The sequence below is a fragment of the Ictalurus furcatus genome, chromosome 20 (genome assembly GCF_023375685.1).
Source record: "Ictalurus furcatus strain D&B chromosome 20, Billie_1.0, whole genome shotgun sequence".
Classification (NCBI taxonomy): Eukaryota; Metazoa; Chordata; class Actinopteri; order Siluriformes; family Ictaluridae; genus Ictalurus; species Ictalurus furcatus.
Genome location: NC_071274.1, coordinates 10254494 through 10278864, shown reverse-complemented (window position 1 = coordinate 10278864; position 24371 = coordinate 10254494). Strand labels below are relative to the sequence as shown.

At 41.5% G+C, this 24371-nt stretch overlaps 1 protein-coding gene across 1 annotated transcript in view; it reads right to left on the bottom strand.

The window, feature by feature from the left end:
- The window catches only part of LOC128624250 (fibronectin type III domain-containing protein 7-like), an 81057-nt gene that overhangs the window by 3697 nt on the left and 52989 nt on the right, over positions 1-24371 (bottom strand). Inside the window, exons 6-10 of the mRNA XM_053651737.1 lie at positions 22626-22880; positions 13891-14145; positions 12081-12338; positions 9699-9953; positions 8619-8873 (exon numbers count right to left, since the gene is read on the bottom strand). Coding sequence (XP_053507712.1) covers positions 8619-8873; positions 9699-9953; positions 12081-12338; positions 13891-14145; positions 22626-22880 — 1278 coding nt within the window. The remainder of the gene's footprint in view (positions 1-8618; positions 8874-9698; positions 9954-12080; positions 12339-13890; positions 14146-22625; positions 22881-24371) is intronic.

Here is a 24371-nt window from a genome sequence, read left to right as displayed (position 1 = left end):
TGTGCGGGAGGAGTGAGGGGGAACCACAGCCGGCCGTGTGTTGTCTCCTCGGAGGTGAACACATGCAGTCCCGCTTGGCCAAACTCCCAAGATCCAGCTTTATCCTGCTCAGTGTTGATAGGATTGACCCTACGTATGTTGGGAATAGAAATGCCCTCATTGTAGTAGAATCCTTATAACCCCTAGAAAAGTTGTCCACTGCACTGGGGAAAGCATACTTTTCTGTGGTTCAACCTGAGCCCCAAGCTCTTCATGTGGGCGAGAACAACATCTCGATGTTGAACCACCAGTTCCCTGGATCGTGCTAGAATTAACCAGTCGTCCAGGTAGTTTAGTACACGGATGCCCTGGAGTCACAATGGAGCCAGAATGACATCCATGCACTTTGTGAAGGTGCGAGGGGATAAAGCTAGCGATATTTCTGTGTGGAAATATGCACCTTTTAGATCTATCGTCACAAACTAGTCCTCAAACTGAGTCTGTGGAATGATAAGTTTGGGCGTCAGCATCTTGAACCTGTATGTCCGAACAGTACAGTTCAGATGACGCAGATCTAAAATTGGCCGCATACTCCTATTTTTTGCCGACCAGGAAATATCGGCTGTAAAAACCTCCATCCCTCAGGGAACGGGGTACATGTTCTATGGCCCCTTTGTCCAAGAGGGATCTTACTTCCTGCGCTAACGTCGGGCTCTGGTCTGTGCTCTGGTCTGTTACTGTGGTGAGCACACCTCTGAACCGGGGGGTCTAGCTATAAACTAGACCCGGTAACCCTTTTCTAAGGTAGACAGAACCCATGGAGACACGTTTGGCAGTAGTTTCCACGCTGCCAGATGGTCTTTAGTGACGTTAACTATCCCACATTCTATTGGAGGTAAAGCATCAGATTTTCGTTGCCCTGTGACAGCTCACTGACAAAAGAACACTGAAAATTTGGGACTGCCTTGGCTAGGGGAAGCCCTACAGTAGCACTGGGGGCTAACTGCCCTAACAACCTCATGTCCCCTGATACGTCCCTCCACGGCCCCTCAGGACCGCTCTTCTTTGCCTGTTTGGCCTTTATGACCATTCTCAGATCAGGCCTAGTAGCAGGCCATGACTGTGGCTGCCCGGTTCCCCTGGCTGTCCGCGGGGTTGGTGGGCTGCCATACTCGCCTTCTGGGTCTCCCTCGTACTAGTGCTGGACCAGGCTCCACTCGTGGATGCCCGGGTGAACTCGAAACAACAGGGAAGAAACTGGCTGAATGCCGCCATATATCAAGCTCACTCAGCAGGTCTGCTTGGTAGGCCTGCAACACTGTCATTGTCTGCAGTGACCCACAAGCAAGACTACTACTGCGTAGGCCTTGCCCACTAATGCCACGGTTGCCTTACACGGTGGCTTGGATGGCAAAGCCGGCCCCCCTAATTACTTGCCGTCGATGGAGTGGTAGCTCGCAAGCGCCTCCTCCACCTTCAGCATAGGTAAATAGCCATACCGTTCATTCCCCACAGTGGCCGAATAATTCAACATCGTGGGGTTATAAATATGGCTTATGCGTGGTTTTCCCCTAGACGCCTGATATTTTGTCATGCACTTCTGGAAGAAAGGGGAGTTTCTTCAGTGTGAGGGATTTACTTTCACTGGGGAGAAAAAGGCTCATCCAACCTTAGTAATCACTTCAAGCAGCTCTTTATATGCTGCTCTCAGTTTTTAGTACACCCTTCTGGCTCCTCGGAGTCAGAGAGGAATTATTACTATTATTTTTGTGTGTGTATTTTTCTTCCCTTTTGGATTTCCATAGCGGAAGGAGGAGTTGCGACGCAAGCTCCAAAATCCCGCGGAGAGCCGAACCCAGAAGACAGAGCAAGAGATAGGGCAGCGCTCGTCTCCGGCTCCTCTTCCGGATCCATAAGAGATCCCCTGAACCTGAGACGGCTAGCTGCCTTGGCAGACACTTCACCCAGAAAGTGTGCACTATTCCCCGTGATGAAACGGGAGCAAGCCGTAACACACTTCCTGAATTCTCTCACTCATATTTTTCTCTCTCGCTCATTCCTTTTTTTTCTTCTCTTTTTATTTTTAAAGGGATAGAAAAGTTCTAAGATTTTGAGAAAAGATAGCAAGGAAATGAAGCGTCTTTTTGTTTCTTTACACAAACAACTGACATGCAGTTTTTCGCTGAAGATAATAAAGGCTGATGGCACAGTTCACAGGTGCCATATTTATATCACACGACGCGCTTAATTGCCACGTCACCTGATCATGGCAGGCCTATAAATAAGCATGATTTTACACAAGCTTCAGATGCTGGTCACGCGCGAGAGGTGCTCCCATAGTGTTATGCTAAATGCAACGTTGAAGTTCCCTTTGAAAGGGAAGCAAGCTTTTTTGGCCGCAACAATCACAAAAAAAAAAAAAAAACAACAACAACTCTGCAAATTCCTGTATGGACTGAGTTGAGGTCAGTGTTTTCTGCAGGACACCCTTGGTAAACCATATTTACAGTTGTGCCCAATAGTTTGCATACCCCTTGCAGAATCTGTTAAATCTTAATACTGTTAACAAAATAAGAGGGATCATAAAAATCCCATGGTGTCTTTTATTTAGTACTGTCCTGAATAAGCTATTTCACATAACAGATGTTTACATATAGTCCACAAGACAAGGTAATAGCTGAATTTATAAAAATTACCCCATTCAAAAGTTTACATACCCTTGATTCTTAATACTGTGTGTCCTTATCTTTTTTATTTTGTGATAGTTGTTCATGAGTCCCTTGTTTGTCCTGAGCAGTTAAAGTGCCCACTGTTCTTCAGAAAAATCCTCCAGGTCCTGCAAATTCTTTGCTTTTCCAGCATATTCTGCATATTTGACCCCTTTTCAACAGTCACTATATGATGTTGAGATCCTTCTTTTCACACTGAGGACAACTGAGGAGCTCGTACACAACTATTACAAAAGGTCCTCGTTCACTGATGCTCAAGAAGGTAACACGATACATTAAGAGCCAGGAGGATGTAAACTTTTGAACAGGATGATCAGTGTAAGTTGTTATTATTTTGTCTTCTGGGAGACATGTAACTATCTTATTTAGCGTCTGAAGGGCAGTACTAAATGAAAAAAAGATCTTTAAACAAAATAATAACAATTTACATCGATCATCCTGCTCAAGGGGTCAAATATGCAGAATCTGTATATTCAATATTATAGACAGTGCATCCCGATGGATTTTTTTTTATTGTTGCCATGGATTTTAACCACACAAACCTGAAATCAGTGCTACAAAAATTCTACCAGCATGTTGATTTTGTGACACATGAAACAAACACTCTAGATCTACACAAACATTCGAAGTGCTTACAATGCTACACCCTGCCACCACCTCCCTGCTCACTACTGAGGCATTCCATTTCAAGTTGTCCAATATATATTGCTTGACCATTTTTTATGGTCAATTTTTTTTTCAGTGATTACCTCTATGTATTGGCATTGCAAAACCACCAGTTTTTTTTTTTTTACTTGGTTTAACCATGATGGCCATCTTTGTGTCATGGCACACAACAGATTTTGGTTATACACCTGTTTACGGAAACCTCAATATCTCGGCTCAGGATGGTCCTAGCTCCTTGGAATAAGAACTGGTCTCTAGAGCACATTACAATGGACATATATAAAGATTTGCATATTCTTGTTCCTTAGACTTGGAAGTTAAGTCCAAATGTAATGCTCAAGATTACTCACAGTTACAGTTTTAGGGTCAATTTATAATTTGAATGGTTCAAGGCTCAGTACCTTACCTACTACCTTACCAGTACCAGTATTTTTTCAATACCTAGGTAAGTATAGTGTGCATGCAAAACATTTCAGATGTGAGAATTCTCTGCAAGAGTGTGGCCCTCGAGGGCCAGATTTGAAGAACCCTGATCTAGCATGTTGGTACAGGTGTACAGTTGGTATGTGTGAATAGATTTGATCCAAATATGGAATTACAGTGTTCAGTTGAGTGTTTTACAAATGAACAGTGTCATAAACAGAGCCATAGTTTGGAGGATGGAGCTGAACTCTGCAGGTTTGAAAACCCCCTGTGATAGAGCATGCTTCACTGCTTCCAATATCAAATGTAGACTTTTCCACAAATTTCCACAAGCCCTAGCTCTGTAACCAGTGGAATCTCAAACTCCAACTTTTTGCAACAGACTGTTACTATAGATGACTTATTTCTATGAAAATTACAGCTTTGTATCTGATCCCCCACATCAGATGTGTTCAACTTGAAATTGAATCACTCAAAAAATTAAAAGTGATCAAGCAACCTACTTTACAATTATTGGACCACGTGAGATGGACTGACCCTGTTCTGACCACATCTGTGTTACGCTAATCATAGCATACAGACCACTTCTGAAACGTGCCAAACTGGTTCTGAAACAGGTGTAAAACTGATCTGAGGGAAAAATATCAACACTTTATCACTGTTTTTTGAGCCCACAGACAACAATTATGAGTCAGCATATAGGGAGGAGGTGAACCAGCTTGAAGAATGGTGACGGGACAACAATCTATTTCTTAATGTTTTAAAAACAAAAGAGATGTTCACTGACTTCAGGAGGATAAGTAGACCAAGTAGACCACTGCACATCAACGGAACAACTGTGGAGAAAGTTAAAAGCTCCAAGTTTCTTGGTGTGCACATAATAGAGGACCTCTCCTGGACTCTCAATACCACCTGCCTAGCCAAGAAGGCCCAGCAGCACCTCCACTTCCTGTGGAGGCTGAAGAGGGCCAACCTCTCCCCTCTTATCCTAACCACCTTCTACAGAGGAACAACAGACCACGTCCTGACCAGTTGTCGCACCATATGGTATGGGAACTGCACAGTCTCTGACCACAAGACCCTACAGCAGATTGTGAGAACACCTGAAAGGATAATTGGGGTCTCTCTATCAACCACTATCATCTCATACAATTACTGCTACAGCCACAAAAACACCAACATGGCAGACAACCCATATCACCCCTCTCATGGACACTTCACCTTACTACCATCTGGCAGAAGGTACTAGAGCACTCATGCCACCACCACCAGACTCCACAAAAGTTTCTTCCATGAGGCTGTCAGATTACTCAACACCTTGCTGTCTCCCAACGCTAACTCAGACCAGTCTGGTCATTCTCCTCTGATCTCTCTCATCAACAAGGTGTTTCAGCCTGCAGACCCTCTGCACACAGGATTTTTTTTATTTCGCAACATTCTGTGTAAACTCTAAAGACGGTTGCGTGTGAATGTCCCATTCTGATGTTTGATGTGAACATTAACTGAAACTCTTGACCTGTAACTGCATGACTTTACGCATTGTGCTGCTGCTACATGAATGGCTGATGGGATATTTGCATAAATGAGCAGGTTTACAGGTGTTCCTATTAAAGTGGATGGTGAGTGTACAGTAGGAACTCTGAGTTTAGGAAACCACCTGAGTTCCCAGCTAGGGATTCCGAGTTGAGAGATGTGTTATTTGTCTTTCCCTGGTCGGGGTTCAGGATTCACAAGTTACAACCTCTAGTCTAATGCAGCATTATCATGATAATTGGCAGGCTATTCACCTTTTTCATTGTTAAGCAAAATAGCAATAAGCCAATAACAATTCAAACTCACATTAATAAAAGTGTTAGATTCTGTTTTACCTTTATACTGTTATGAAGCAGGATGTTTCCTGACTTATGTAATCACATGACTTTTGATTGTTACACTTCACCATTTTGTTGAAGACATTTTCCCACTGTCTGAGGTGAATCAACATCCAATACTCAACCTCTCAGCCTGTCTATTTCACACCAAAATGCTTTGTTATATACCTAATATAACATCTTGCTTTGGATCAGTTGTTGGGGGTGGTGCAGCAGAGATGTGAGCCTAACACATTGTTCTCTGCCTCTGACAGCTGGTGTAGTATTACAACAAAACCATATCTTCCATAAGGCAATGTGTTGCTGATTTTTCTTGCAAAGTTCCTGGGGAATCTCTGCAACAAGAAATCTGCAATCTAACAATAGTTATTCATGCACATTCACCCAATTAGTATTAAATTTAGCCTTTTTTGTTATATGTGAGGAAGTGTATCCAACAATTTTAAGGGGAGCATTTTGTGATTATTCAGTCATGCCTGCAGTCATTCCTAACTGTACTCTATCGAGCCAGTGTTTAGCATTAAGGATCATTTAATTATCGAAATAAAACTTATTCTTACTCATACTTTAATTTCTATGTACACTATATGGCAAAAGGTTTGTGGACACCTGAAATTCACACCTATATTTGGGCCTTCCCCAAACTGTTGCCACAAATTTGGAAGCACACAATTGTATAAAATGCCTTTGTATACTGTAGCATTACAATTTCCCTTCACTAAGAGGCCTAGCCCAAACATGTTCCAGCATGACAGTGCCCCTGTGCTTAAAGCAAGGTCCATGAAGAAATGGTTTGTCAAGGTTGGTGTGAAGAAATCTAGTGGCATGCACAGAGCCCTGACTTCAACCCCACTGAAAACCTTTATGATTAATTGGAATGCTGATTGGAAGGCCTTCTGGCCCAACATCAGTGCCTGATCTCACCAATGCTCTTGTGGCTCAATGGGCAACTCCCCATAGTCATGTTCCCAAACCTAGTGGAAAGCTGTTCCAGGAAAGCAGAGGCTATTATAGCAACTAAGGGGAGAATAAATCTGGACTTGGATGTTCAAAAAGCACATATGGGTTTGATGGGCAGGTGTCCACAAACTTTTGGCTATATAGTATACATACACCCAGTGATTTGAAATGTTAAATGTTTTGTTTACTCATTCCTAAACCATGGTTTTAGTAATACTATGCTAATTTTTTTGTTTTTCAGACCAGGTTTTAGTATACCTCTGTTCATCTGTTTGCCTAGCCAGTGACCATGGTTTTATGCCTGCTTTTATTGTTTTGGCTAAAACTCTTCTTTCTCTGACATTTGAAGTGGATATAAAGTGTTTACACTCCCTGTTAAAATGGCCGGTTTTTGTGATGTAAAAATAAAACAAACAAACAAACAAAAAACCCTAAGGTAAATCTTGTCAGAACTTAATCCACTCTCAAGTAAGTGAAAAACAATCAGAAACATTTTAGGGAAAATAGGAAAAATAAAAAAGTTACAATACCCTGCTTGCATAGTGTGCACACCCTTTTGTAATTGGGGACATGGCTGTGTCCAGAATGAACCAATCACATTCAATGTCATGTTGAAATATAATTATCATACAGCTGTATCTACTTAAATTATTCTGATTAACTCCAAAAAAAGACAACTTGTTTCTGTAGGATTTTCTTTCCACAACTTCATGGTTTCATCTGACTGCTGAAACCACGGTTTGCAAAGAGGTTACAAAGCATGCATAGTATCTCACTTGTCGAAAGGAATCAATCGGGAGAGGGGTATAAAAGAATTTCCAAAACATTAACTGTCCCATGAAATACCATGAAGGTCATCATCAACAAATAGAGAAAATGGAGCACCACACTGACATCACCAACAACAAGATGTCCCTCCAAATGTTTATAAAAGGATAAGACAAACACTTACCAGGGAGGCTGCTAAGAGACCTATGTAAACGTTCTCTTATAAACAATCTCTTATATTCTTCACATGTCTAGGCTATGGGGTAGGGTGGCTAGAGGGAAGCCATTTCTCACAAAAAACATCCAAGCCAACAAAAACAAAATTACCCCAAACCATATGGCAAAATGTGTTATGGTCTGATGAGACGAATTCCAGGTATAATAATTCCATAATTCCAAAAGGTATGCTTGCTGCCAAAAAAAAGCACATCAACAAAAGAATACCATGCAGACAGTGAAGCATGCTGGTGGCAGCAGCTTTTTGATCCGCCAGAACTGGGGCTTTTATCAAGGTGGAGGGAATCATAAATATCTACAAAATTCCAGTCGATTTTAGTGCACAACCTTCAGGTGTCTGCTCATAAGCTGAGGGTGAAAAGGAATTCACCTTTCAGCACAACAATGACCCAAAGCACACATCCAAATCAACAAAGGTATAGTGTAACCAAAAGAAGATCAATGCTGCTAAATGATCTAGCTAGAGCCCATACCTGAATCAAGCAAAAAATATGTGGGGTGACCTGAAGTGGGCTGTGCAAAGGAGATGCCCTCATAATTTGATGGAGCTAGAATGTTTTTGCAAGAAAAAGTGGGAAAATATTGCCAAGTCAAGATGTGCCACACTGATAGACACTCACCCAAAGTGGTGTAAGAAAATCAAAAGTATTTTAGTTTAGGGGTCTGCACACTTATTTTTCCTATTTCCTATTAGCTTTTTATTTTTCCTATTTTTCCCTAAAATGTTTCTGATTGGTTTTCACTTAATTTTTACCTTATAATTTCACACTGAGTGTGGAAAATGATCTGACATGATTTATCTTAGTTTACTTTTTTATATCACAAAAACCTGCCATTTTAACAGTGGTGTATAGACTTTTTATATCCACTCTACCTGGTCTGCAAATCTGAATAGATTGATTATCTAATGTGTTGTATCAGGCTTGTTAGTGCATTAAATCTGGCAGTAAGCAAGATGCAAGGCAGGTAGTGGCATGTAACTTACTGGAAGAAAAGCCGTGGTAGTTGCATAAGGTCTTGTGTCCCGTAATGCTTATGGTCTCCACTGAGACGTTGTAGCTGGTGCTACATGTGATGCATCCCATCAAGCAGTGTGTGTCCATGGTATGGCACTTTGCATGACCTCGTGGTGAGGACAGCGATGTGATATAAGACCAGCCTCCCTTAGAGGATGACCACTTCACACTGGTCATGGACTGCGTCACCTGCCCCACACTGAGAGTCTCAGGACAGCAGGGTCCTAAAAATTATAGGTTAACTACAACATACCATTCACTTCATCACATCTTATATCTGTTTCATCACACACACACAGGTCCAGCAGTAGTGTTGTCTCAGTGGTTAAAGTTCTACCCAAGTGATTGAAAGTTAAAATTTAATTCTAGATTTACAAATGAAACCTTTGACATTGAATAAGGTTAATTAATTATTTTAATAACTTGTTCTGACTCTACTTTCACTGTATGTATATTAGTTTCATAATATCCATAGGAAAGTGGACTGCCAGGAAAGGATTGGTCAAGGGCTATAATATAAATCTAATACAAATCTACCAGTAATTAAGCTATAATCTGTTTGTAATACTGTAATCTACCTGCAGTCTACTAGTAATCTGATGTAGTCTACATATAATCTACCTCTAACATACCAGTAATTTAACAGTACTCTACCAGTAATCTGACTAATCAACCTGCAGCCTACAATTAATCTGAAAGCAATAATCTACCAATTTTTATATCCACGTATTACCTAATTTATTTGCATTCTCTATGTAAACTACTAGACCCTACCTATAGTTTACTGTAGCCGTAATCGAACAGAAAACTGTGCAGTCAACTAGTACTCTATGACTAATATACTCAGTATCTTAAAGAAACTGAATGATTATCTACTGAAAACCAACTGGTTGTATAAATTTAATTACTCAATAATCTCCTCTGAAACTACTTGTAACCAACCTTTGGTCTAACAGTAATTTACCAATAACTTTATTGTATTTCTCCAAATGTGGTTAGAAGATTGATTCTTGAATGAATGACTCTTGATTCCCGATTCAGTACTCTACCTGTTTCCATAGCGATGCTATAGCTGGGCAAGCTACGCCCCACAGAGGTCGTGGCATATACGCTGACCTCATAAGTTGCTCCACAAGGCAGGTTGGTAATGCCACAAGAAGTACTGGTGGATGAGCAAGTAAGGGTGCTGGAGCTGCCAAGAGCATTCACCGTATAGTTGGCTTGTTTGTTGGTAGTCCTCCATAATACCTGCACGGCAGAGCTGCTCACCTGGGTAAGGTTCAGGATCTCAGGAGCACATGGGGCTGACAGACACATACTGTGTCAGGTGTATGACTGTATTATTCAAACAACCATTACATAGACAGCAACATATACAGCAACATATACATTACAGTGCTAAGTAACAGTCACCTACAGAATCTCACAACAGTGAGTACACCCCTCACATTTTTGTAAATATTTGATTATAACTTTTCATGTGACAACACTGAAGAAATGACACTTTGCTACAATGTAAAGTAATGAGTGTACAGCTTGTGTAACAGTGTAAATTTGCTGTCCCCTCAAAATAACTCAACACACAGCCATTAATGTCTAAACTGCTGGCAACAAAAGTTAGTACACCCCTAAGTGAAAATGTCCAAATTGGGCCCAATTAACCATTTTCCCTCCCTGGTGTCATGTGACTTGTTAGTGTTACAAAGTCTCAGGTGTGAATGGGGAGCAGGTGTGTTAAATTTGGTGTCATCGCTCTCACACTCCCTCATACTGGTCACTGGAAGTTCAACATGGCACCTCATGGCAAAGAACTCTCTGAGGAGCTTAAAAAAAGAATTGTTGCTCTACATAAAGATGGCCTAGGCTATAAATAGATTGCCAAGACCCTGACAGTGAGATGCAGCACGGTGGCCAAGACCATACAGTGGTTTAACAGGACAGGTTCCACTCAGAACAGGCCTCGCCATGGTCGACCATAGAAGTTGAGTGCACATGCTCAGCGTCATATCCAGAGGTTCTCTTTGGGAAATAGACGTATAAGTGCTGCCAGCATTGCTGCAGAGGTTGAAGGGGTGGGGGTCAGCCTGTCAGTGCTCAGACCATACGCCGCTCATTGCATCAAATTGGTCTGCATGGTTGTTATCCCAGAAGGAAGCCTCTTCTAAAGATGATGCACAAGAAAGCCCACAAACAGTTTGCTGAAGACAAGCAGACTAAGGATATGGATTACTGGAACCATGTCCTGTGGTCTGATGAGACCAAGATAAACTTATTTGGTTCAGATGGTGTCAAGCTTGTGTGGTGGCAACCAGGTGAGGAGTACAAAGACAAGTGTGTCTTGCCTACAGTTGAGCATGGTGGTGGTTGTGTCATGGTCTGGGGTTGCATGAGTGCTGCCGGCACTGGGAAGCTACAGTTCATTGAGGGAACCATGAATGCCAACATGTACTATGACATACTGAAGCGGAGAATGATCAGTATGCAGTATTCCAGCATGATAACGACCCCAAACACACCTCCAAGATGGCCACTGCCTTGCTAAAGAAGCTGAGGGTGAAGGTGATGTACTGGCCAAGCATATCTCCAGACCTAAACCCTACTGAGCATCTATGGGGCATCCTCAAACAGAAGGTGGAGGAGCACAAGGTCTCTAACATCCACCAGCTCCGTGATGTCGTCATGGAGGAGTGGAAGAGGACTCCAGTGGCAACCTGTGAAGCTCTGGTGAACTCCATGCCCAAGAGGGTTAAGGCAGTGCTGGAAAATAATGGTGGCCAAACAAAATATTGACACTTTGGGCCCAATTTGGACATTTTCACTTAGGGGTATACACAGCAAATGTACACTGTTACACAAACTGTACACTCACTACTTTACATTGTAGCAAAGTGTCATTTCTTTAGTGTTGTCACATTAAAAGATATAATCAAATATTTACAAAAATGTGAGGGGTGTACTCACTTTTGAGATACTGTATAATGTAATAGTGTACTGGTTGTTGTGTAAGGGTGGAGTAATACTAGACTATGTTGACAAAATACATCATAATAATCTTATAATGAAAATGTTAGATATGTTTTCCTTTTCAAGGATATCTTCATTTTCTGGTATAGGGGTTGTGGAGTTAGAGGCAAAAGTTGCATACTTTTTCAAACCTTATCAAAAGAATGTTGAATAAGTAAAAAAATAAATAAATAAATAAATAGCCAACTGACGAGTTCTGTATATAAAGCTGAAATAGTGTTTCTGCCTTCTGTTCAATAAATTAATATTTTGGGGGAAAAAATCCTACAAGCTTTGAATTCATGTATTTTTAATATGGCCTATAAGGCAATGTTTGCTGACATCTAGAGATTAAGAAAAACCAACATATATTGAACATGTGTGGGCTGCATGTAAATATAATATAAATTAAAGTCTGCATAGACTACCTGTTTCCTGTGTGTTTGGTGTGCAGGTGTTGTTGCAACCACGTATCTCACTGCAGGGTCTGATTACAACACTGTATAAGCTGTTGCAGGTAAGGTCAGACAGGGCACATTTGGGCATGGTGTCACTGCAGTGTAGTGTGTCTGATCCATCTGCTGCTACTGTCTCATAATACTCTGCTCCACGCACTGCTGGCCATGTGACCCCCAGTGTCTCAGTCGAAACAAGAGTGATGTAAACATTCTGTGGACAGCAGGGGACTAGACAGAGAGTGGTTGGATGAGCAGAGAGGACAGAGAAATGCAGAAATTTTACCTGTGAAATGAATGTAGTTTGTAATTTTTTTTCAAATTTTTTATGAAAGTACCTAAAATTAAACCAGTACTCCTATGGTAAAATGAACCAAAACAGAGGTCAAACAAACACTGAGTTCTATCTGTTTAGATACTGAATTTGATTATCATTAACAGTGAACACTACTGTCAAGGTCTATTGAGTTATAGATGAAATCAGAAATTATATGTGTCAGTAATTATATGTAGCTTGATATATGTATACATCAGGTGCAACTCCCACTGGTAATATAGCTGAGTGAAGCCAAATGTTTACATAGACCAATGCTAAAGACATACTAAATCACAGTTTTTCACAACTCCATATAGTTCATATAACCATGCATTTCTTTTTGGCAAGTCAATAGGGGCTTACTCTGTTCACATCAGAGGTAATTTTAATATTTCAAAAATTTATAATAAACTTTTATCCTACGACAGCTCACCTATCACTAAAATCAAGGTTGCTTGGGAGGACGAATTGGGGTTGACCTTACATGAAGCCTGGTGGGACATTGCCCTTAACAAGATCCACTCAAGTTCATCTTGTGCTCGTCTCTCTTTGATACAGTTCAAGGTATTGCACAGGATTCATTTCTCCAAAACACGTCTGTCACAGATTTGTCCCACTGTCATTGACAGATGTGATAAATGTCATGCCTCTCCCTGCAACCTAACTCATATGTTCTATTCCTGCCCATTGTTATTCTCATTCTGGCAGAAGTATTTTGATAGCATCTCAAAAGTAATGTCCATTACTGTTAAACCCTCTCCCCATATTGTCATATTTGGGTATCCGGAGGATTATAACAGGTACAACTCGAACCAATTAGATCTCTTGGTGTTCACGTCCTTCTTTGCAAGACGGCGCCTTCTTTTCCATTGGAAATTCACAAAGCCTCCCTCCAGCACTCAGTGGCTCAAGGATGTAATGTCTTTTCTAAAATTGGAAAAGATTAGGTACTCTCTGGGTGCCAATTTAAATTTTATTTAGTTTATTCATTTATTTTAATTTTTATTTAGTCATTTATTTTTATTTTTATTTTTATTTTCTTTTTGTTTTTATTGGGTATGTACGAATGTATGAATGTGTGTTCTAATCTGTGCAAAAAATAAGTTTGCTCCCGATTTGTTGATTCACTGAGATATACAAAATAATATCTCAGATAATAATAATAATACTCCACCCATGGCACCATGTTCCATGCTAAATCATTTGAGTCAAGCTCAAGCAATTAAAAGGCAATGCCTCCAAATACTAAAAAAGCATTTGTAGATTTTTGTGACCCACCGAAAGTCTAATATAGTCAAAATAAAAAAAATAAATAAAAACTGAAATAAACCAGTCTCTGTGCCATGGTTTAAAAAAAATTAAAAACCTCTGATGTGAACAAAGTAAATGCCCCAGTCGACTTCCCAAAAGAAATGCATGGAGCTGTGTCCAGAGTTGTGTCCATGTGTGTATTCATCAGCGACACACCAGTGGTGTAGTTGAGAATTGGTCCTGGAGGGCTGGCACCAGCCACATTGTAGACAAATACAGTAGTCATGTAGGTGTAGCCACAGTGACATTGGAAATAGCAAATGGTGCTGGTGGTGTTGCATTGCTCCACTGCTCCATCATCTCTGTTTATGTACACAATGTAGTACTCCACCCATGGCACCATGTTCCATGCCACTGAGCAGTTCCCTACAGAGGGCTGGTCTACCTCCACTGAGTCTGGAGGGCATGGGTCTGCACAGAGGAGGAGAAAAGTTACTGTATTTCTGTGTTTGTATATTTTTGTGTGTCTATTTGTGTGTTGGGTGTGTGTGTGTGGGGGGGGGGGTGTTGTGTGATTGTGCAAAGGGGTGTCAATGCTTGTGCTGTGGTACATACAGTATCTCAGAAAAGTGAGTACACCCCTCACATTTTTGTAAATATTTGATTATATCTTTTCATGTGACAACACTGAGGAATGACACTTTGATACAATGCAAAGTAGTGAGTGTACAGCTTGTATAACAGTGTAAATTTGCTGTCCCCTCAAAATAACTCGACACACACAGCCATTAATGAAACACATCAGTATTTATTAATTAGGAAACGCTGAGGCGGAAGCGTCAGCCCTTGTCGTGTGAAGACCGAGCTCGTGTAAAGACCTGCGAGTCTACCTGTGCGAGTCCACCGAGCAAGGACACCGACAAGACACCACACATGCTGCTAAGTATACTTTTTCTCCCTTTATTCCTCTTGCTGTTACCTGTTTCCACACACTAACATGTGTCATCAGTTCATCCCTGTTATTTGCCACAGGCGCAGACCGTGGCATTCTCCCAGAAACGTACGCAACTTGGACAACCTACGTTCTCTGAATGCGGCCTCTGCAGGTTCCATCTCATTCTCAGTCGGACTTTGGAACTGCCAATCTGCTGTCAACAAGGCAGATTTCATTTCTGCATTTGCAACCCACTCCAATCTCAGCGTGCTGGCTCTGACTGAGACCTGGATCCATGCTGAGAACACTGCCACACCCGCTGCCCTGGCCTCCAATTTCAACTTCTCCCATACCTCACGCCCCAACAGATGAGGGGGTGGTACAGGTTTGCTTCTCTCCAAAACATGGAAATTTACCTGTCTTTCAACCTCTTGCTCATTCACGTCCTTTGAATTTCATGCTGTTACAGTCACTGACCCTGCCAAAATGCACTTTCTTGTTGTTTACCGTCCTCCAGGTCAACTGGGAAGTTCATCGATGAATTTGACACGCTACTGTCCACTATCCCAGATGATGGAACTCCTGGTCCTTGGTGATTTCAACATTCATCTAGACAAGCCACATGCAGCTGACTTTCTTGCTCTCCTTCCCACATTCAACCTCAAGCAGTTCACCACACCAGCAACCCACAAAGCCGGTAAACAGCTTGACCTCATCCTCACACGTAATTGCACCACACATAATCTTCTCATTACTCCTCTCCACACCTCTGACCATTTCTTTACCCAGTTCTCTATTTCTCTCCCCTCACCACCATCAATGTCTCCTCCCTCTATCTCTTTTCGTCGCAATCTTCGCTCCCTTTCCCCCTCACATTTCTTCTCCGTTGTCACAACCTTACTTCCCTCCGAAAGCCACCTTTCTTCACTTGACTTAAACACCGCAACCGACATACTATGTTCCACTCTAACATCTTCTCTTGACAGCATATTCCCCCTAACCTCCAGACCTGCTCGTACATCACCCTCTAGTCCTTGGCTCTCAGAAGCTCTGCGTAACAACCGGGCCAAACTAAGAGCATCTGAAAGGAAATGGCGCAAATCAAACAACCCAATTGACCTAACCAATTACCAGACACTTCTCTCTTCTTTTTCCAATAGCATCTCCATTGCTAAAGCCACATTCTACCAGGAGAAGATTCTTAGTTCTCCCAACACCCGCATTCTTTTCAAAACCTTTTCCTCTCTACTCTGTCCCCCTCCTCCCCCTTCCCCTACTTCTCTCACTGCAGATGACTTTGCCACTTTCTTTACCAACAAGGTTACATCAATCAGGAACCTGTTCTCAGCCCCAGACATGCATAGACTGACTCCTCCATGTAACTCCCAACTGACTTCCTTCTTTCCCCTCTCAGAGACTGATGTCTCTAAACTCCTCCTCTCTAGCCATCCCACAACCTGTCCTCTTGACCCTATCCCTTCTCACCTTCTTCAGTCCATCTCTCCCACACTATTACCTGCACTCACACACATCTTTAACACATTGCTCTCTACTGGCACATACCCTACCTCATTTAAGCAAGCCCGGGTTACCCCACTGCTTAAAAAACCATCACTCAACCCTGCTATAGTTGACAAGTACAGACCTGTTTCCCTACTCCCTTTTCTTTTGAAAACTCTTGAAAGAGCAGTTTTTAATCAACTCTCAAATTTTCTCACACAGAACAACCTCCTGGACACCAAGCAGTCTGGCTTCAAGAGCAACCACTCCACGGAGACTGCTCTGCTTTCTGTCACTGAAACCTTACGACTAGCAAGAGCAACCTCTAGATCATCTGTCCTCATCCTACTTGACCTCTCTGCTGCTTTCGACACTGTGAACCATCAGATCCTTCTGTCAACTCTCTCCAGCCTGGGCATCACTGGAACGGTTCTGCGCTGGGTGGAATCCTATCTCTCTGACAGATCCTTCAAGGTATCATGGAGGGGAGGTATTTCTGAAACTCAGCAACTCACAACTGGCGTTCCACAGGGATCAGTTCTGGGTCCACTCTTCTTTTCTATCTACACCACATCTCTAGGGCAGGTGATTGAGTCTCATGGCTTCTCATATCATTGCTATGCTGATGACACCCAGCTCCATTTGTCCTTCCAGCCTGACGATCCATCCGTCTCTGCACGCATCTCTGCTTGCCTTTCGGACATCTCGGTCTGGATGAAGGAAAACCATCTTAAGCTTAACCTGGCAAAATCTGAGCTTCTCGTGATCCCGGCCTGTCCCTCAATCAACCACAACCTCACTGTACAGCTTGGCTCACTCACACTCATGCCAACCAGGACGACCAGGAACCTTGGGGTGATTCTTGATGACGGCTTGACCTTTACAGACCATATCTCAGCAACTGCAAGGTATTGTAGGTTCATCCTTTACAACATCAAGAAAATCCGACCCTACATCACCAAACAGGCTACACAGATACTAGTCCAGGCTCTTGTTATCTCTAAACTGGACTACTGCAACTCACTGCTTTCAGGCCTCCCAGCCAGCTCCATCAAACCCCTTGAGATGATTCAGAATGCTGCAGCACGCCTCGTCTTCAACCAGTCCAAGAGAACCCATGTCACACCCCTCTTCATCTCCCTCCACTGGCTTCCTGTAGCTGCCCGCATCAAGTTCAAGGCCTTGATGCTCACCTACAAGACCTTGTCAGGAACAGCACCCTCCTACCTCAACTCTCTCCTGAAGGCCTACGTTCCCTCTCGCAATCTGCGATCGATTAGCGACCGACGTTTAGCAGTTCCAACTCAGCGTGGCGCAAGGTCCCTTTCCAGAACCTTCACACTAACTGTTCCTCAGTGGTGGAATGCACTTCCAATCTCAATCCGGACCGCAGAATCTCTCACCATCTTCAAAAAACAGCTAAAGACCCACCTCTTCCATGAACACCTAACCAACTCATAATAAAAAAAAAAAATGCACTTACACCTCTACTCTGCACTGAGCATCTGTGGGGCATCCTCAAACGGAAGGTGGAGGAGCACAAGGTCTCTAATATCCACCAGCTCCGTGATGTCATGGAGGAGTGGAAGAGGACTCCAGTGAACTCAATGCCCAAGAGGGTTAAGGCACTGCTGGAAAATAATGGTGGCCACACAAAATATTGACACTTTGGGCCCAATTTGGACATTTTCACTTAGGGGTGTACTCACTTCTGTTGCCAGTGGTTTAGACGTTAATGGCTGTGTGTTGAGTTATTTTGAGGGGACAGCAAATTTACACTGTTATACAAGCTGTACACTCATTGCTTTACATTGTAGCAAAGTGTCATTTCTTCAGTGTTGTCACATGAAAAGATATAATCAAATATTTACAAAAATGTCAGGGGTGTACTCACTTTTGTGAGATACTGCAATATGTGCACTACCAAAAAACGTCGACACACTAAAGTCCTGACATGTTTGAGATATGTTATAGAAGTTAGAACATGGCAGCCTGTTGTTAAACCCACCCATTTTTCAAGTGATCAAAAATATCGGAACAGGTGACTGACCAAAGTTTCTTGTTGCCCAGGTATGCGCTGTTAGATTGATTGTTTAAATAATCAATAGCTCAGAATATCTGAGCCTTGAATTTCATCTTTGAATACTGCATTTATTGTTAACGACTATAAAACAACATGAAATCCACAGCGCTGCCTATGGGAGAAAAGCAAGCTGAGAAAATAGGGGAAGCTTGATCAGCGCCATTGCACCAGCACTGGGTATAAGTTTACTGCTCGTTACACTATTTTTTTAATGTAGAAACTTTTAATTTCATTATTTTGAAGGCGTTATTGCTCAACAGCATTTCTTTGCATGTGCCTAAAACTTTTGCACAGTACTGCATAGCTATCTGTCTATCTAGATAGATAGATAGTAGGCCAGATCAAGAACATCCTCCAAGACGTAGACTAAGCACTTCTGTGTAAAAGTCAATAGTCAAGACCTCACCAGAGTAAATATGGAGTAAATATTCTTGCACCACAAGAATCTTAACATACAGATTCCAAATATAAATACCACACTTGAAATCAATACTTGACATTTTATCTGCTTACTTGTGAGTTAAATAATGAGGGAATGACACACATCTGACAATGGAACAGATGATCAGCTAGTTGTCCAATTACTTGGGCTGTAGTTAAGACTACTGCTGTCAAGTTCAAGACCAGGACTAGCCAAGATCAAGTCAAGACCAAGTATTAAAAGGGTCAAGGCCAGGTCAAAATCTAGTCCAAATTAAATCAAGATTAACGCAAGAATCAACTAACTTTTAGACTATTGAACCTATTTCTAGACATTTTACTAATTTTAAGCTTGAAAAGTCTTTTAAGCATTTATTTATACAAAGAAGCAAAATTATCTGCAAGTAGAATAAGAAAATATAAATCTTGAATTTTTTTTTTAAATGTCTAGAAATAGATTTAGAAATCTAAATGTAGTCAAATGTAAGCTTTTTATAGTGTAATCTGTATTCGTTTATTGTAATCTTGTAACAGGAAACACTAGATAAATGTGACTGTACTCAAGATACAGTCTCCTCCAAAAGTATTGGAACAACAAGGTGGTGGTAGACCACTCAATGTTTAGGGAAGCAAAAGTACTGGAACAAACAGTCTTAAAGTAAACTAAATAACACTTAATATTTGGTTGCATATCCCTTGCTTGCAAAAATAGCATCAAGCTGAAAACCTAATTACATTATCAAGAAAACTTGAATTCTTCTTTTGTGATACTTTTACAGACTTGTACAGACTTCCTTCAGTTTTTTTTTTGTTTGTTTTTTTTTGTTGTTGTTTTTTTTTGGGGGGGGGGGGGGGTTCCCTTCAGTCTTATCTTCAGGAGGTGATGAAATGCATGCTCAGTTGGAGTAAGGTCTGCTGACTGACTTGGCCAGTCTAAACCATTCCACTTTTTCCCCCTTTGCAGGGAAATGCATCTAATCTAACTGGGTGAAACTTCATCATACAACAAGAAAATGACCTAAAATACACTGCCAACACAAGAAAGTTCCTCACAGTTGGATTAGATGCATTTCTCTGTAAATTGGAAGACAGAATGTTTCTGTGGACTTCTGAATTCATTCTGCTACCATCATGAGTTACGTCGTCAATAAAGCTCAATGAGCCCATTTCAGATGCAGCCATGCTCCCCAACGCACGACATTACCTCCACCATGCTTGACAGATGAGCTTCTATGTTTTGGATCATGAGCAGATCCTTTCTTTCTCCACACTGGCCTTTCCATCACTTTGGTAGAGGCTCCAGAACTTCTGTGGCACTTTTCTGTATTTCTTTGTGAATTCTAATCTGGCTGCCCCGTTCTTACCGATGATGAGTGATTTGAACAGTATGATACTTACACCCCTGCCCTGTGGAGGGTGTTGGCGATGATACTGACTGTAATTTTTGGGTATTCTTCACAATTTCTTACATTGTTTCTGTCATCACCTGCTTCTGTTTTCTTTGGTCAACTTTTTCAGAATCTGGTTGTTAGTAGAGCAGTGGTTTCTTTCTTTTTCAGGACATTCAAAATTGTTGTATTAGCTATGCCCAATGTTTGTGCAAAGGCTCTGATTGAATTTTCCCAGCTTCAAAATGTCTCGCGTTTCTCCCATAGACAGCTCTATGGTCTTCATGTTGGTTTATCCTTTTTTAGAAAAAAATGCAGTCTTCACAGGCGAAGTTCAGGACTCAAACCAAAAGTAGACATTCAGAGATATTAATTGTTTAAACAATTAATCAAACAAGGCACACCTGGACAACAAAAAACACGTCAACAAAAATTATATGTTCACTTGAAAATGGGTGGGCTCAAATTTACCATGTCATGTTCTAAGTTGTTTAACACAACTACATGTACAGTATCTCACAAAAGTGAGTACACCCCTCACATTTTTGTAAATATTTGATTATAACTTTTGATGTGACAACACTGAAGAAATGACACTTTGCTACAATGTAAAGTAGTGAGTGTACAGCTTGTGTAACAGTGTAAATTTGCTGTCCCCTCAAAATAACTCAACACACAGCCATTAATGTCTAAACTGCTGGCAACAAAAGTTAGTACACCCCTAAGTGAAAATGTCCAAATTGGGCCCAATTAGCCATTTTCCCTCCCTGGTGTCATGTGATTTGCTAGTGTTACAAGGTCTCAGGTGTGAATGGGGAGCAGGTGTTTTAAATTTGGTGTCATCGCTCTCACACTCCCTCATACTGGTCACTGGAAGTTCAACATGGCACCTCATGGCAAAGAACTTTCTGAGGATCTGAAAAAAATAATTGTTGCTCTACAAAAAGATGGCCTAGGCTATAAGAAGATTGGCAAGACCCTGACACTGAGCTGCAGCACGGTGGCCAAGACCATACAGCAGTTTAACAGGACAGGTTCCACTCAGAACAGGCCTCGCCATGGTCAACCAAAGAAGTTGAGTGCACATGCTCAGCGTCATATCCAGAGGTTGTCTTTGGGAAATAGACGTATGAGTGCTGCCAGCATTGCTTCAGAGGTTGAAGGGGTGGGGGCTCAGCCTGTCAGTGCTCAGACCATACACCGCATACTGCATCAAATTGGTCTGCATGGCTGTCGTCCCAGAATGAGGTCTCTTCTAAAGATGATGCACAAGAAAGCCCACAAACAGTTTGCGGAAGAGAAGCAGACTAAGGATATGGATTACTGGAACCATGTCCTGTGGTCTGATGAGACAAAGATAAACTTATTTGGTTCAGATGGTGTCAAGCGTGTGTGGCGGCAACAAGGTGAGGAGTACAAAGACAAGTGTGTCTTGCCTACAGTCAAGCATGGTGGTGGGAGTGCCATGGTCTGGGGCTGCATGAGTGCTGCCAGCACTGGGGAGCTACAGTTCATTGAGGGAACCATGAATGCCAACATGTACTGTGACATACTGAAGCAGAGCATGATCAGTATGCAGTATTCCAGCATGATAACGACCCCAAACACACCTCCAAGACGACCACTGCCTTGCTAAAGAAGCTGAGGGTGAAGGCGATGGACTGGCCAAGCATGTCTCCAGACCTAAACCCTATTGAGCATTTGTGGGGCATCCTCAAATGGAAGGTGGAGGAGCACAAGGTCTCTAATATCCACCAGCTCAGTGATGTCGTGATGGAGGAGTGGAAGAGGACTCCAGTGGCAACCTGTGAAGCTCTGGTGAACTCAATGCCCAAGAGGGTTAAGGCAGTGCTGGAAAATAATGGTGGCCACACAAAATATTGACACTTTGGGCCCAATTTGGACATTTTCACTTAGGGGTGTACTCACTTTTGTTGCCAGCAGTTTAGACACTAATGGCTGTGTGTTGAGTTATTTTGAGGGGACAGCAAATTTACACTGTTATATAAGCTGTACATTCACTACTTTACATTGGAGCAAAATGTCATTTCTTCAGTGTTGTCACATGAAAAGATATAATCAAATATTTACAAAAATGTGAGGGGTGTACTCACTTTTGTGAGATACTGTAAATATCAGGAAATGAAAACTATGAAATTATGAAATATATGAAATTCTATTATCTCATTTTCCTCTTTTGACCTCAAACCCAATTAGCTACAGTGAAACAAAAACAAAATAATTGGTTTTGCTGTTTCAATATTAAGATGTAATTTATTGCAGTAACGGTATTATTTCTTGTCAATCTTGTGTTTCTGAAAAAGAACAAAAACAAAATGAACATTATTTTTTACAAAGTCTTAATTGAGACAAAGACCATATTTAGTGAGTCCAAGACAAATTCAAAAACAAATTTCAATAATAGAGAGGCAAGTTAATAAGCAAAATGTCTCAAGACCATATTTGAGTCTAACAGCCCAATGTACAGGTGTGTTAACACATACATGTATGTGAATCTGTGAGATTATGTTTAGTGTATACAAGAATTTGAATCAGTTTGTATTGAATCTGTACAGGTGTAGGTTGGTGTGTTTACACAGTCAGTATATTTGTGTGTGGTGCATACAGGTGAGCAGGTCCTGTGGATGGGATGGGCTGCTGGGGCCAGCTTGGTTCTCAGCCATGACTGTAAGTGTGTGGTTCTCACTGCATCCTATTGGGCTGATGATGCAGAACGGGTCTCCCATGGATGTACAGTTCTGCCCCGTGGAGCTCAGGGCAAAGTAGAGCCTTGCACCACGTACAGCCTCCCAATATACAGCTAGTCCCATGATTCTCTCCAGGGTCAATAAAACCTGCACACCTGCAGGAACAGGGGGACCTGGACAAATGGAGTATAAATTAGTTAAGTGAATGAACTAATATAGCGCTTGAGATTTAGTCCTTTTGTTTTGTTTGGATTCAGAATGAACTATATGTTTTTTTCCCCTATAAGTTGAACAAATAAATAGCTCATTAACAAAAAAATTTGTTATATTTTTTATACATTTATATTACAGGTGTTTTTGATTTGAGAGCAAAACTGGCAGACATTTTTTATTTATTCTGTCACATAAATTCAATCTTTTATTTACACTTACTGTACACCTGTAAACAAAGTGCCCTCCACTAATATTGGCATCCTTGGAAAATATGAGCAAAGAAGGTTGTAAAAAATTGTCTTTATTATTTAACCTTTTGATAAAAAAATTTGCAAACATAACACACGTTTATCGAAAACAAATATATTTGTTAAATATGTGTGCCACAATTATTCGCAGCCGTATGAATTAATATGAGAAAAATATATTTGAAGTATATTCCCAATAATATTTTACATTTTTTAGTACACCTGTGTGACTAGGAACAGGAACTTGTTCAAACATGACAGGGGTATAGAGGTAACTTATAGGCCAAATTCCCGTAGTCATTCATAACAATGAGGAATTGCTTTGATGGAATATAGCTTTGATGTATGACAAAAGGTTGTTGAGCTTCCCAAAATAGGAAGTGGCTATATGAAAAAAGCACAGGCAGTGAAATGCCCATTTCCATCATCAGGGCAATAATTAAGAAGTTCCAGTCAACTGGAAATGTTATGAATCAACCTGGAATTGGATGCGTGTCTATATTGTCTCAACGAACTGTGAAGAGGATGGTTCGAGTGGCCAAAAGATCTCCAAGGATCACAGATGGAGAATTGTAGAAGTTAGTTGCCTCATGGGGTCAGAAAGTATCCACACTACTGGAACTTCAAATGGGATCGGGTTCTATGGTCGGATGAAACCAAAATAGAGCTTTTTGGCAATAAACACCAGAGATGGTAGCCATATGGAAAAGTACCTCACAGTTAAATATGGTGGTGGCATTTTTGGCATGGTGGTGGTGGCATGGTGGTGGCATTTTTGTACAGATTTGGGACTGTTTTTCTGTCAGCAGACCTGGACATTTTGTTAGGATACATGGCATCATGGACTCCATGTAGCTTAAAATGGGCCGTGGTTGGATCTTCCTGCAGGAAAATCAAATCATCAAAATCAACACAAAATGGTTTATACAAAATCAAGGTCCTGCCATGGCCATCCCAGTCCCCTGAGTTGAAACCCACAGACAACCTGTGGGATGAACTGAAGGGGAGAGTCCACCAGCGTGGACCTTGAAATCTGAAGGAGCTGGAGAGATTCTGTATGTAGGAATGGTCTCAGATCCCTTGCCATGTATTCTCAACCTAATCAGGCATCATAGAAGACTCAGAGCTGTTATCTTGGCGAGGTAGGTAGCACAAAGTATTGACTAAAAGGGTGCCAATAATTGTGGCACACATATATTTAAC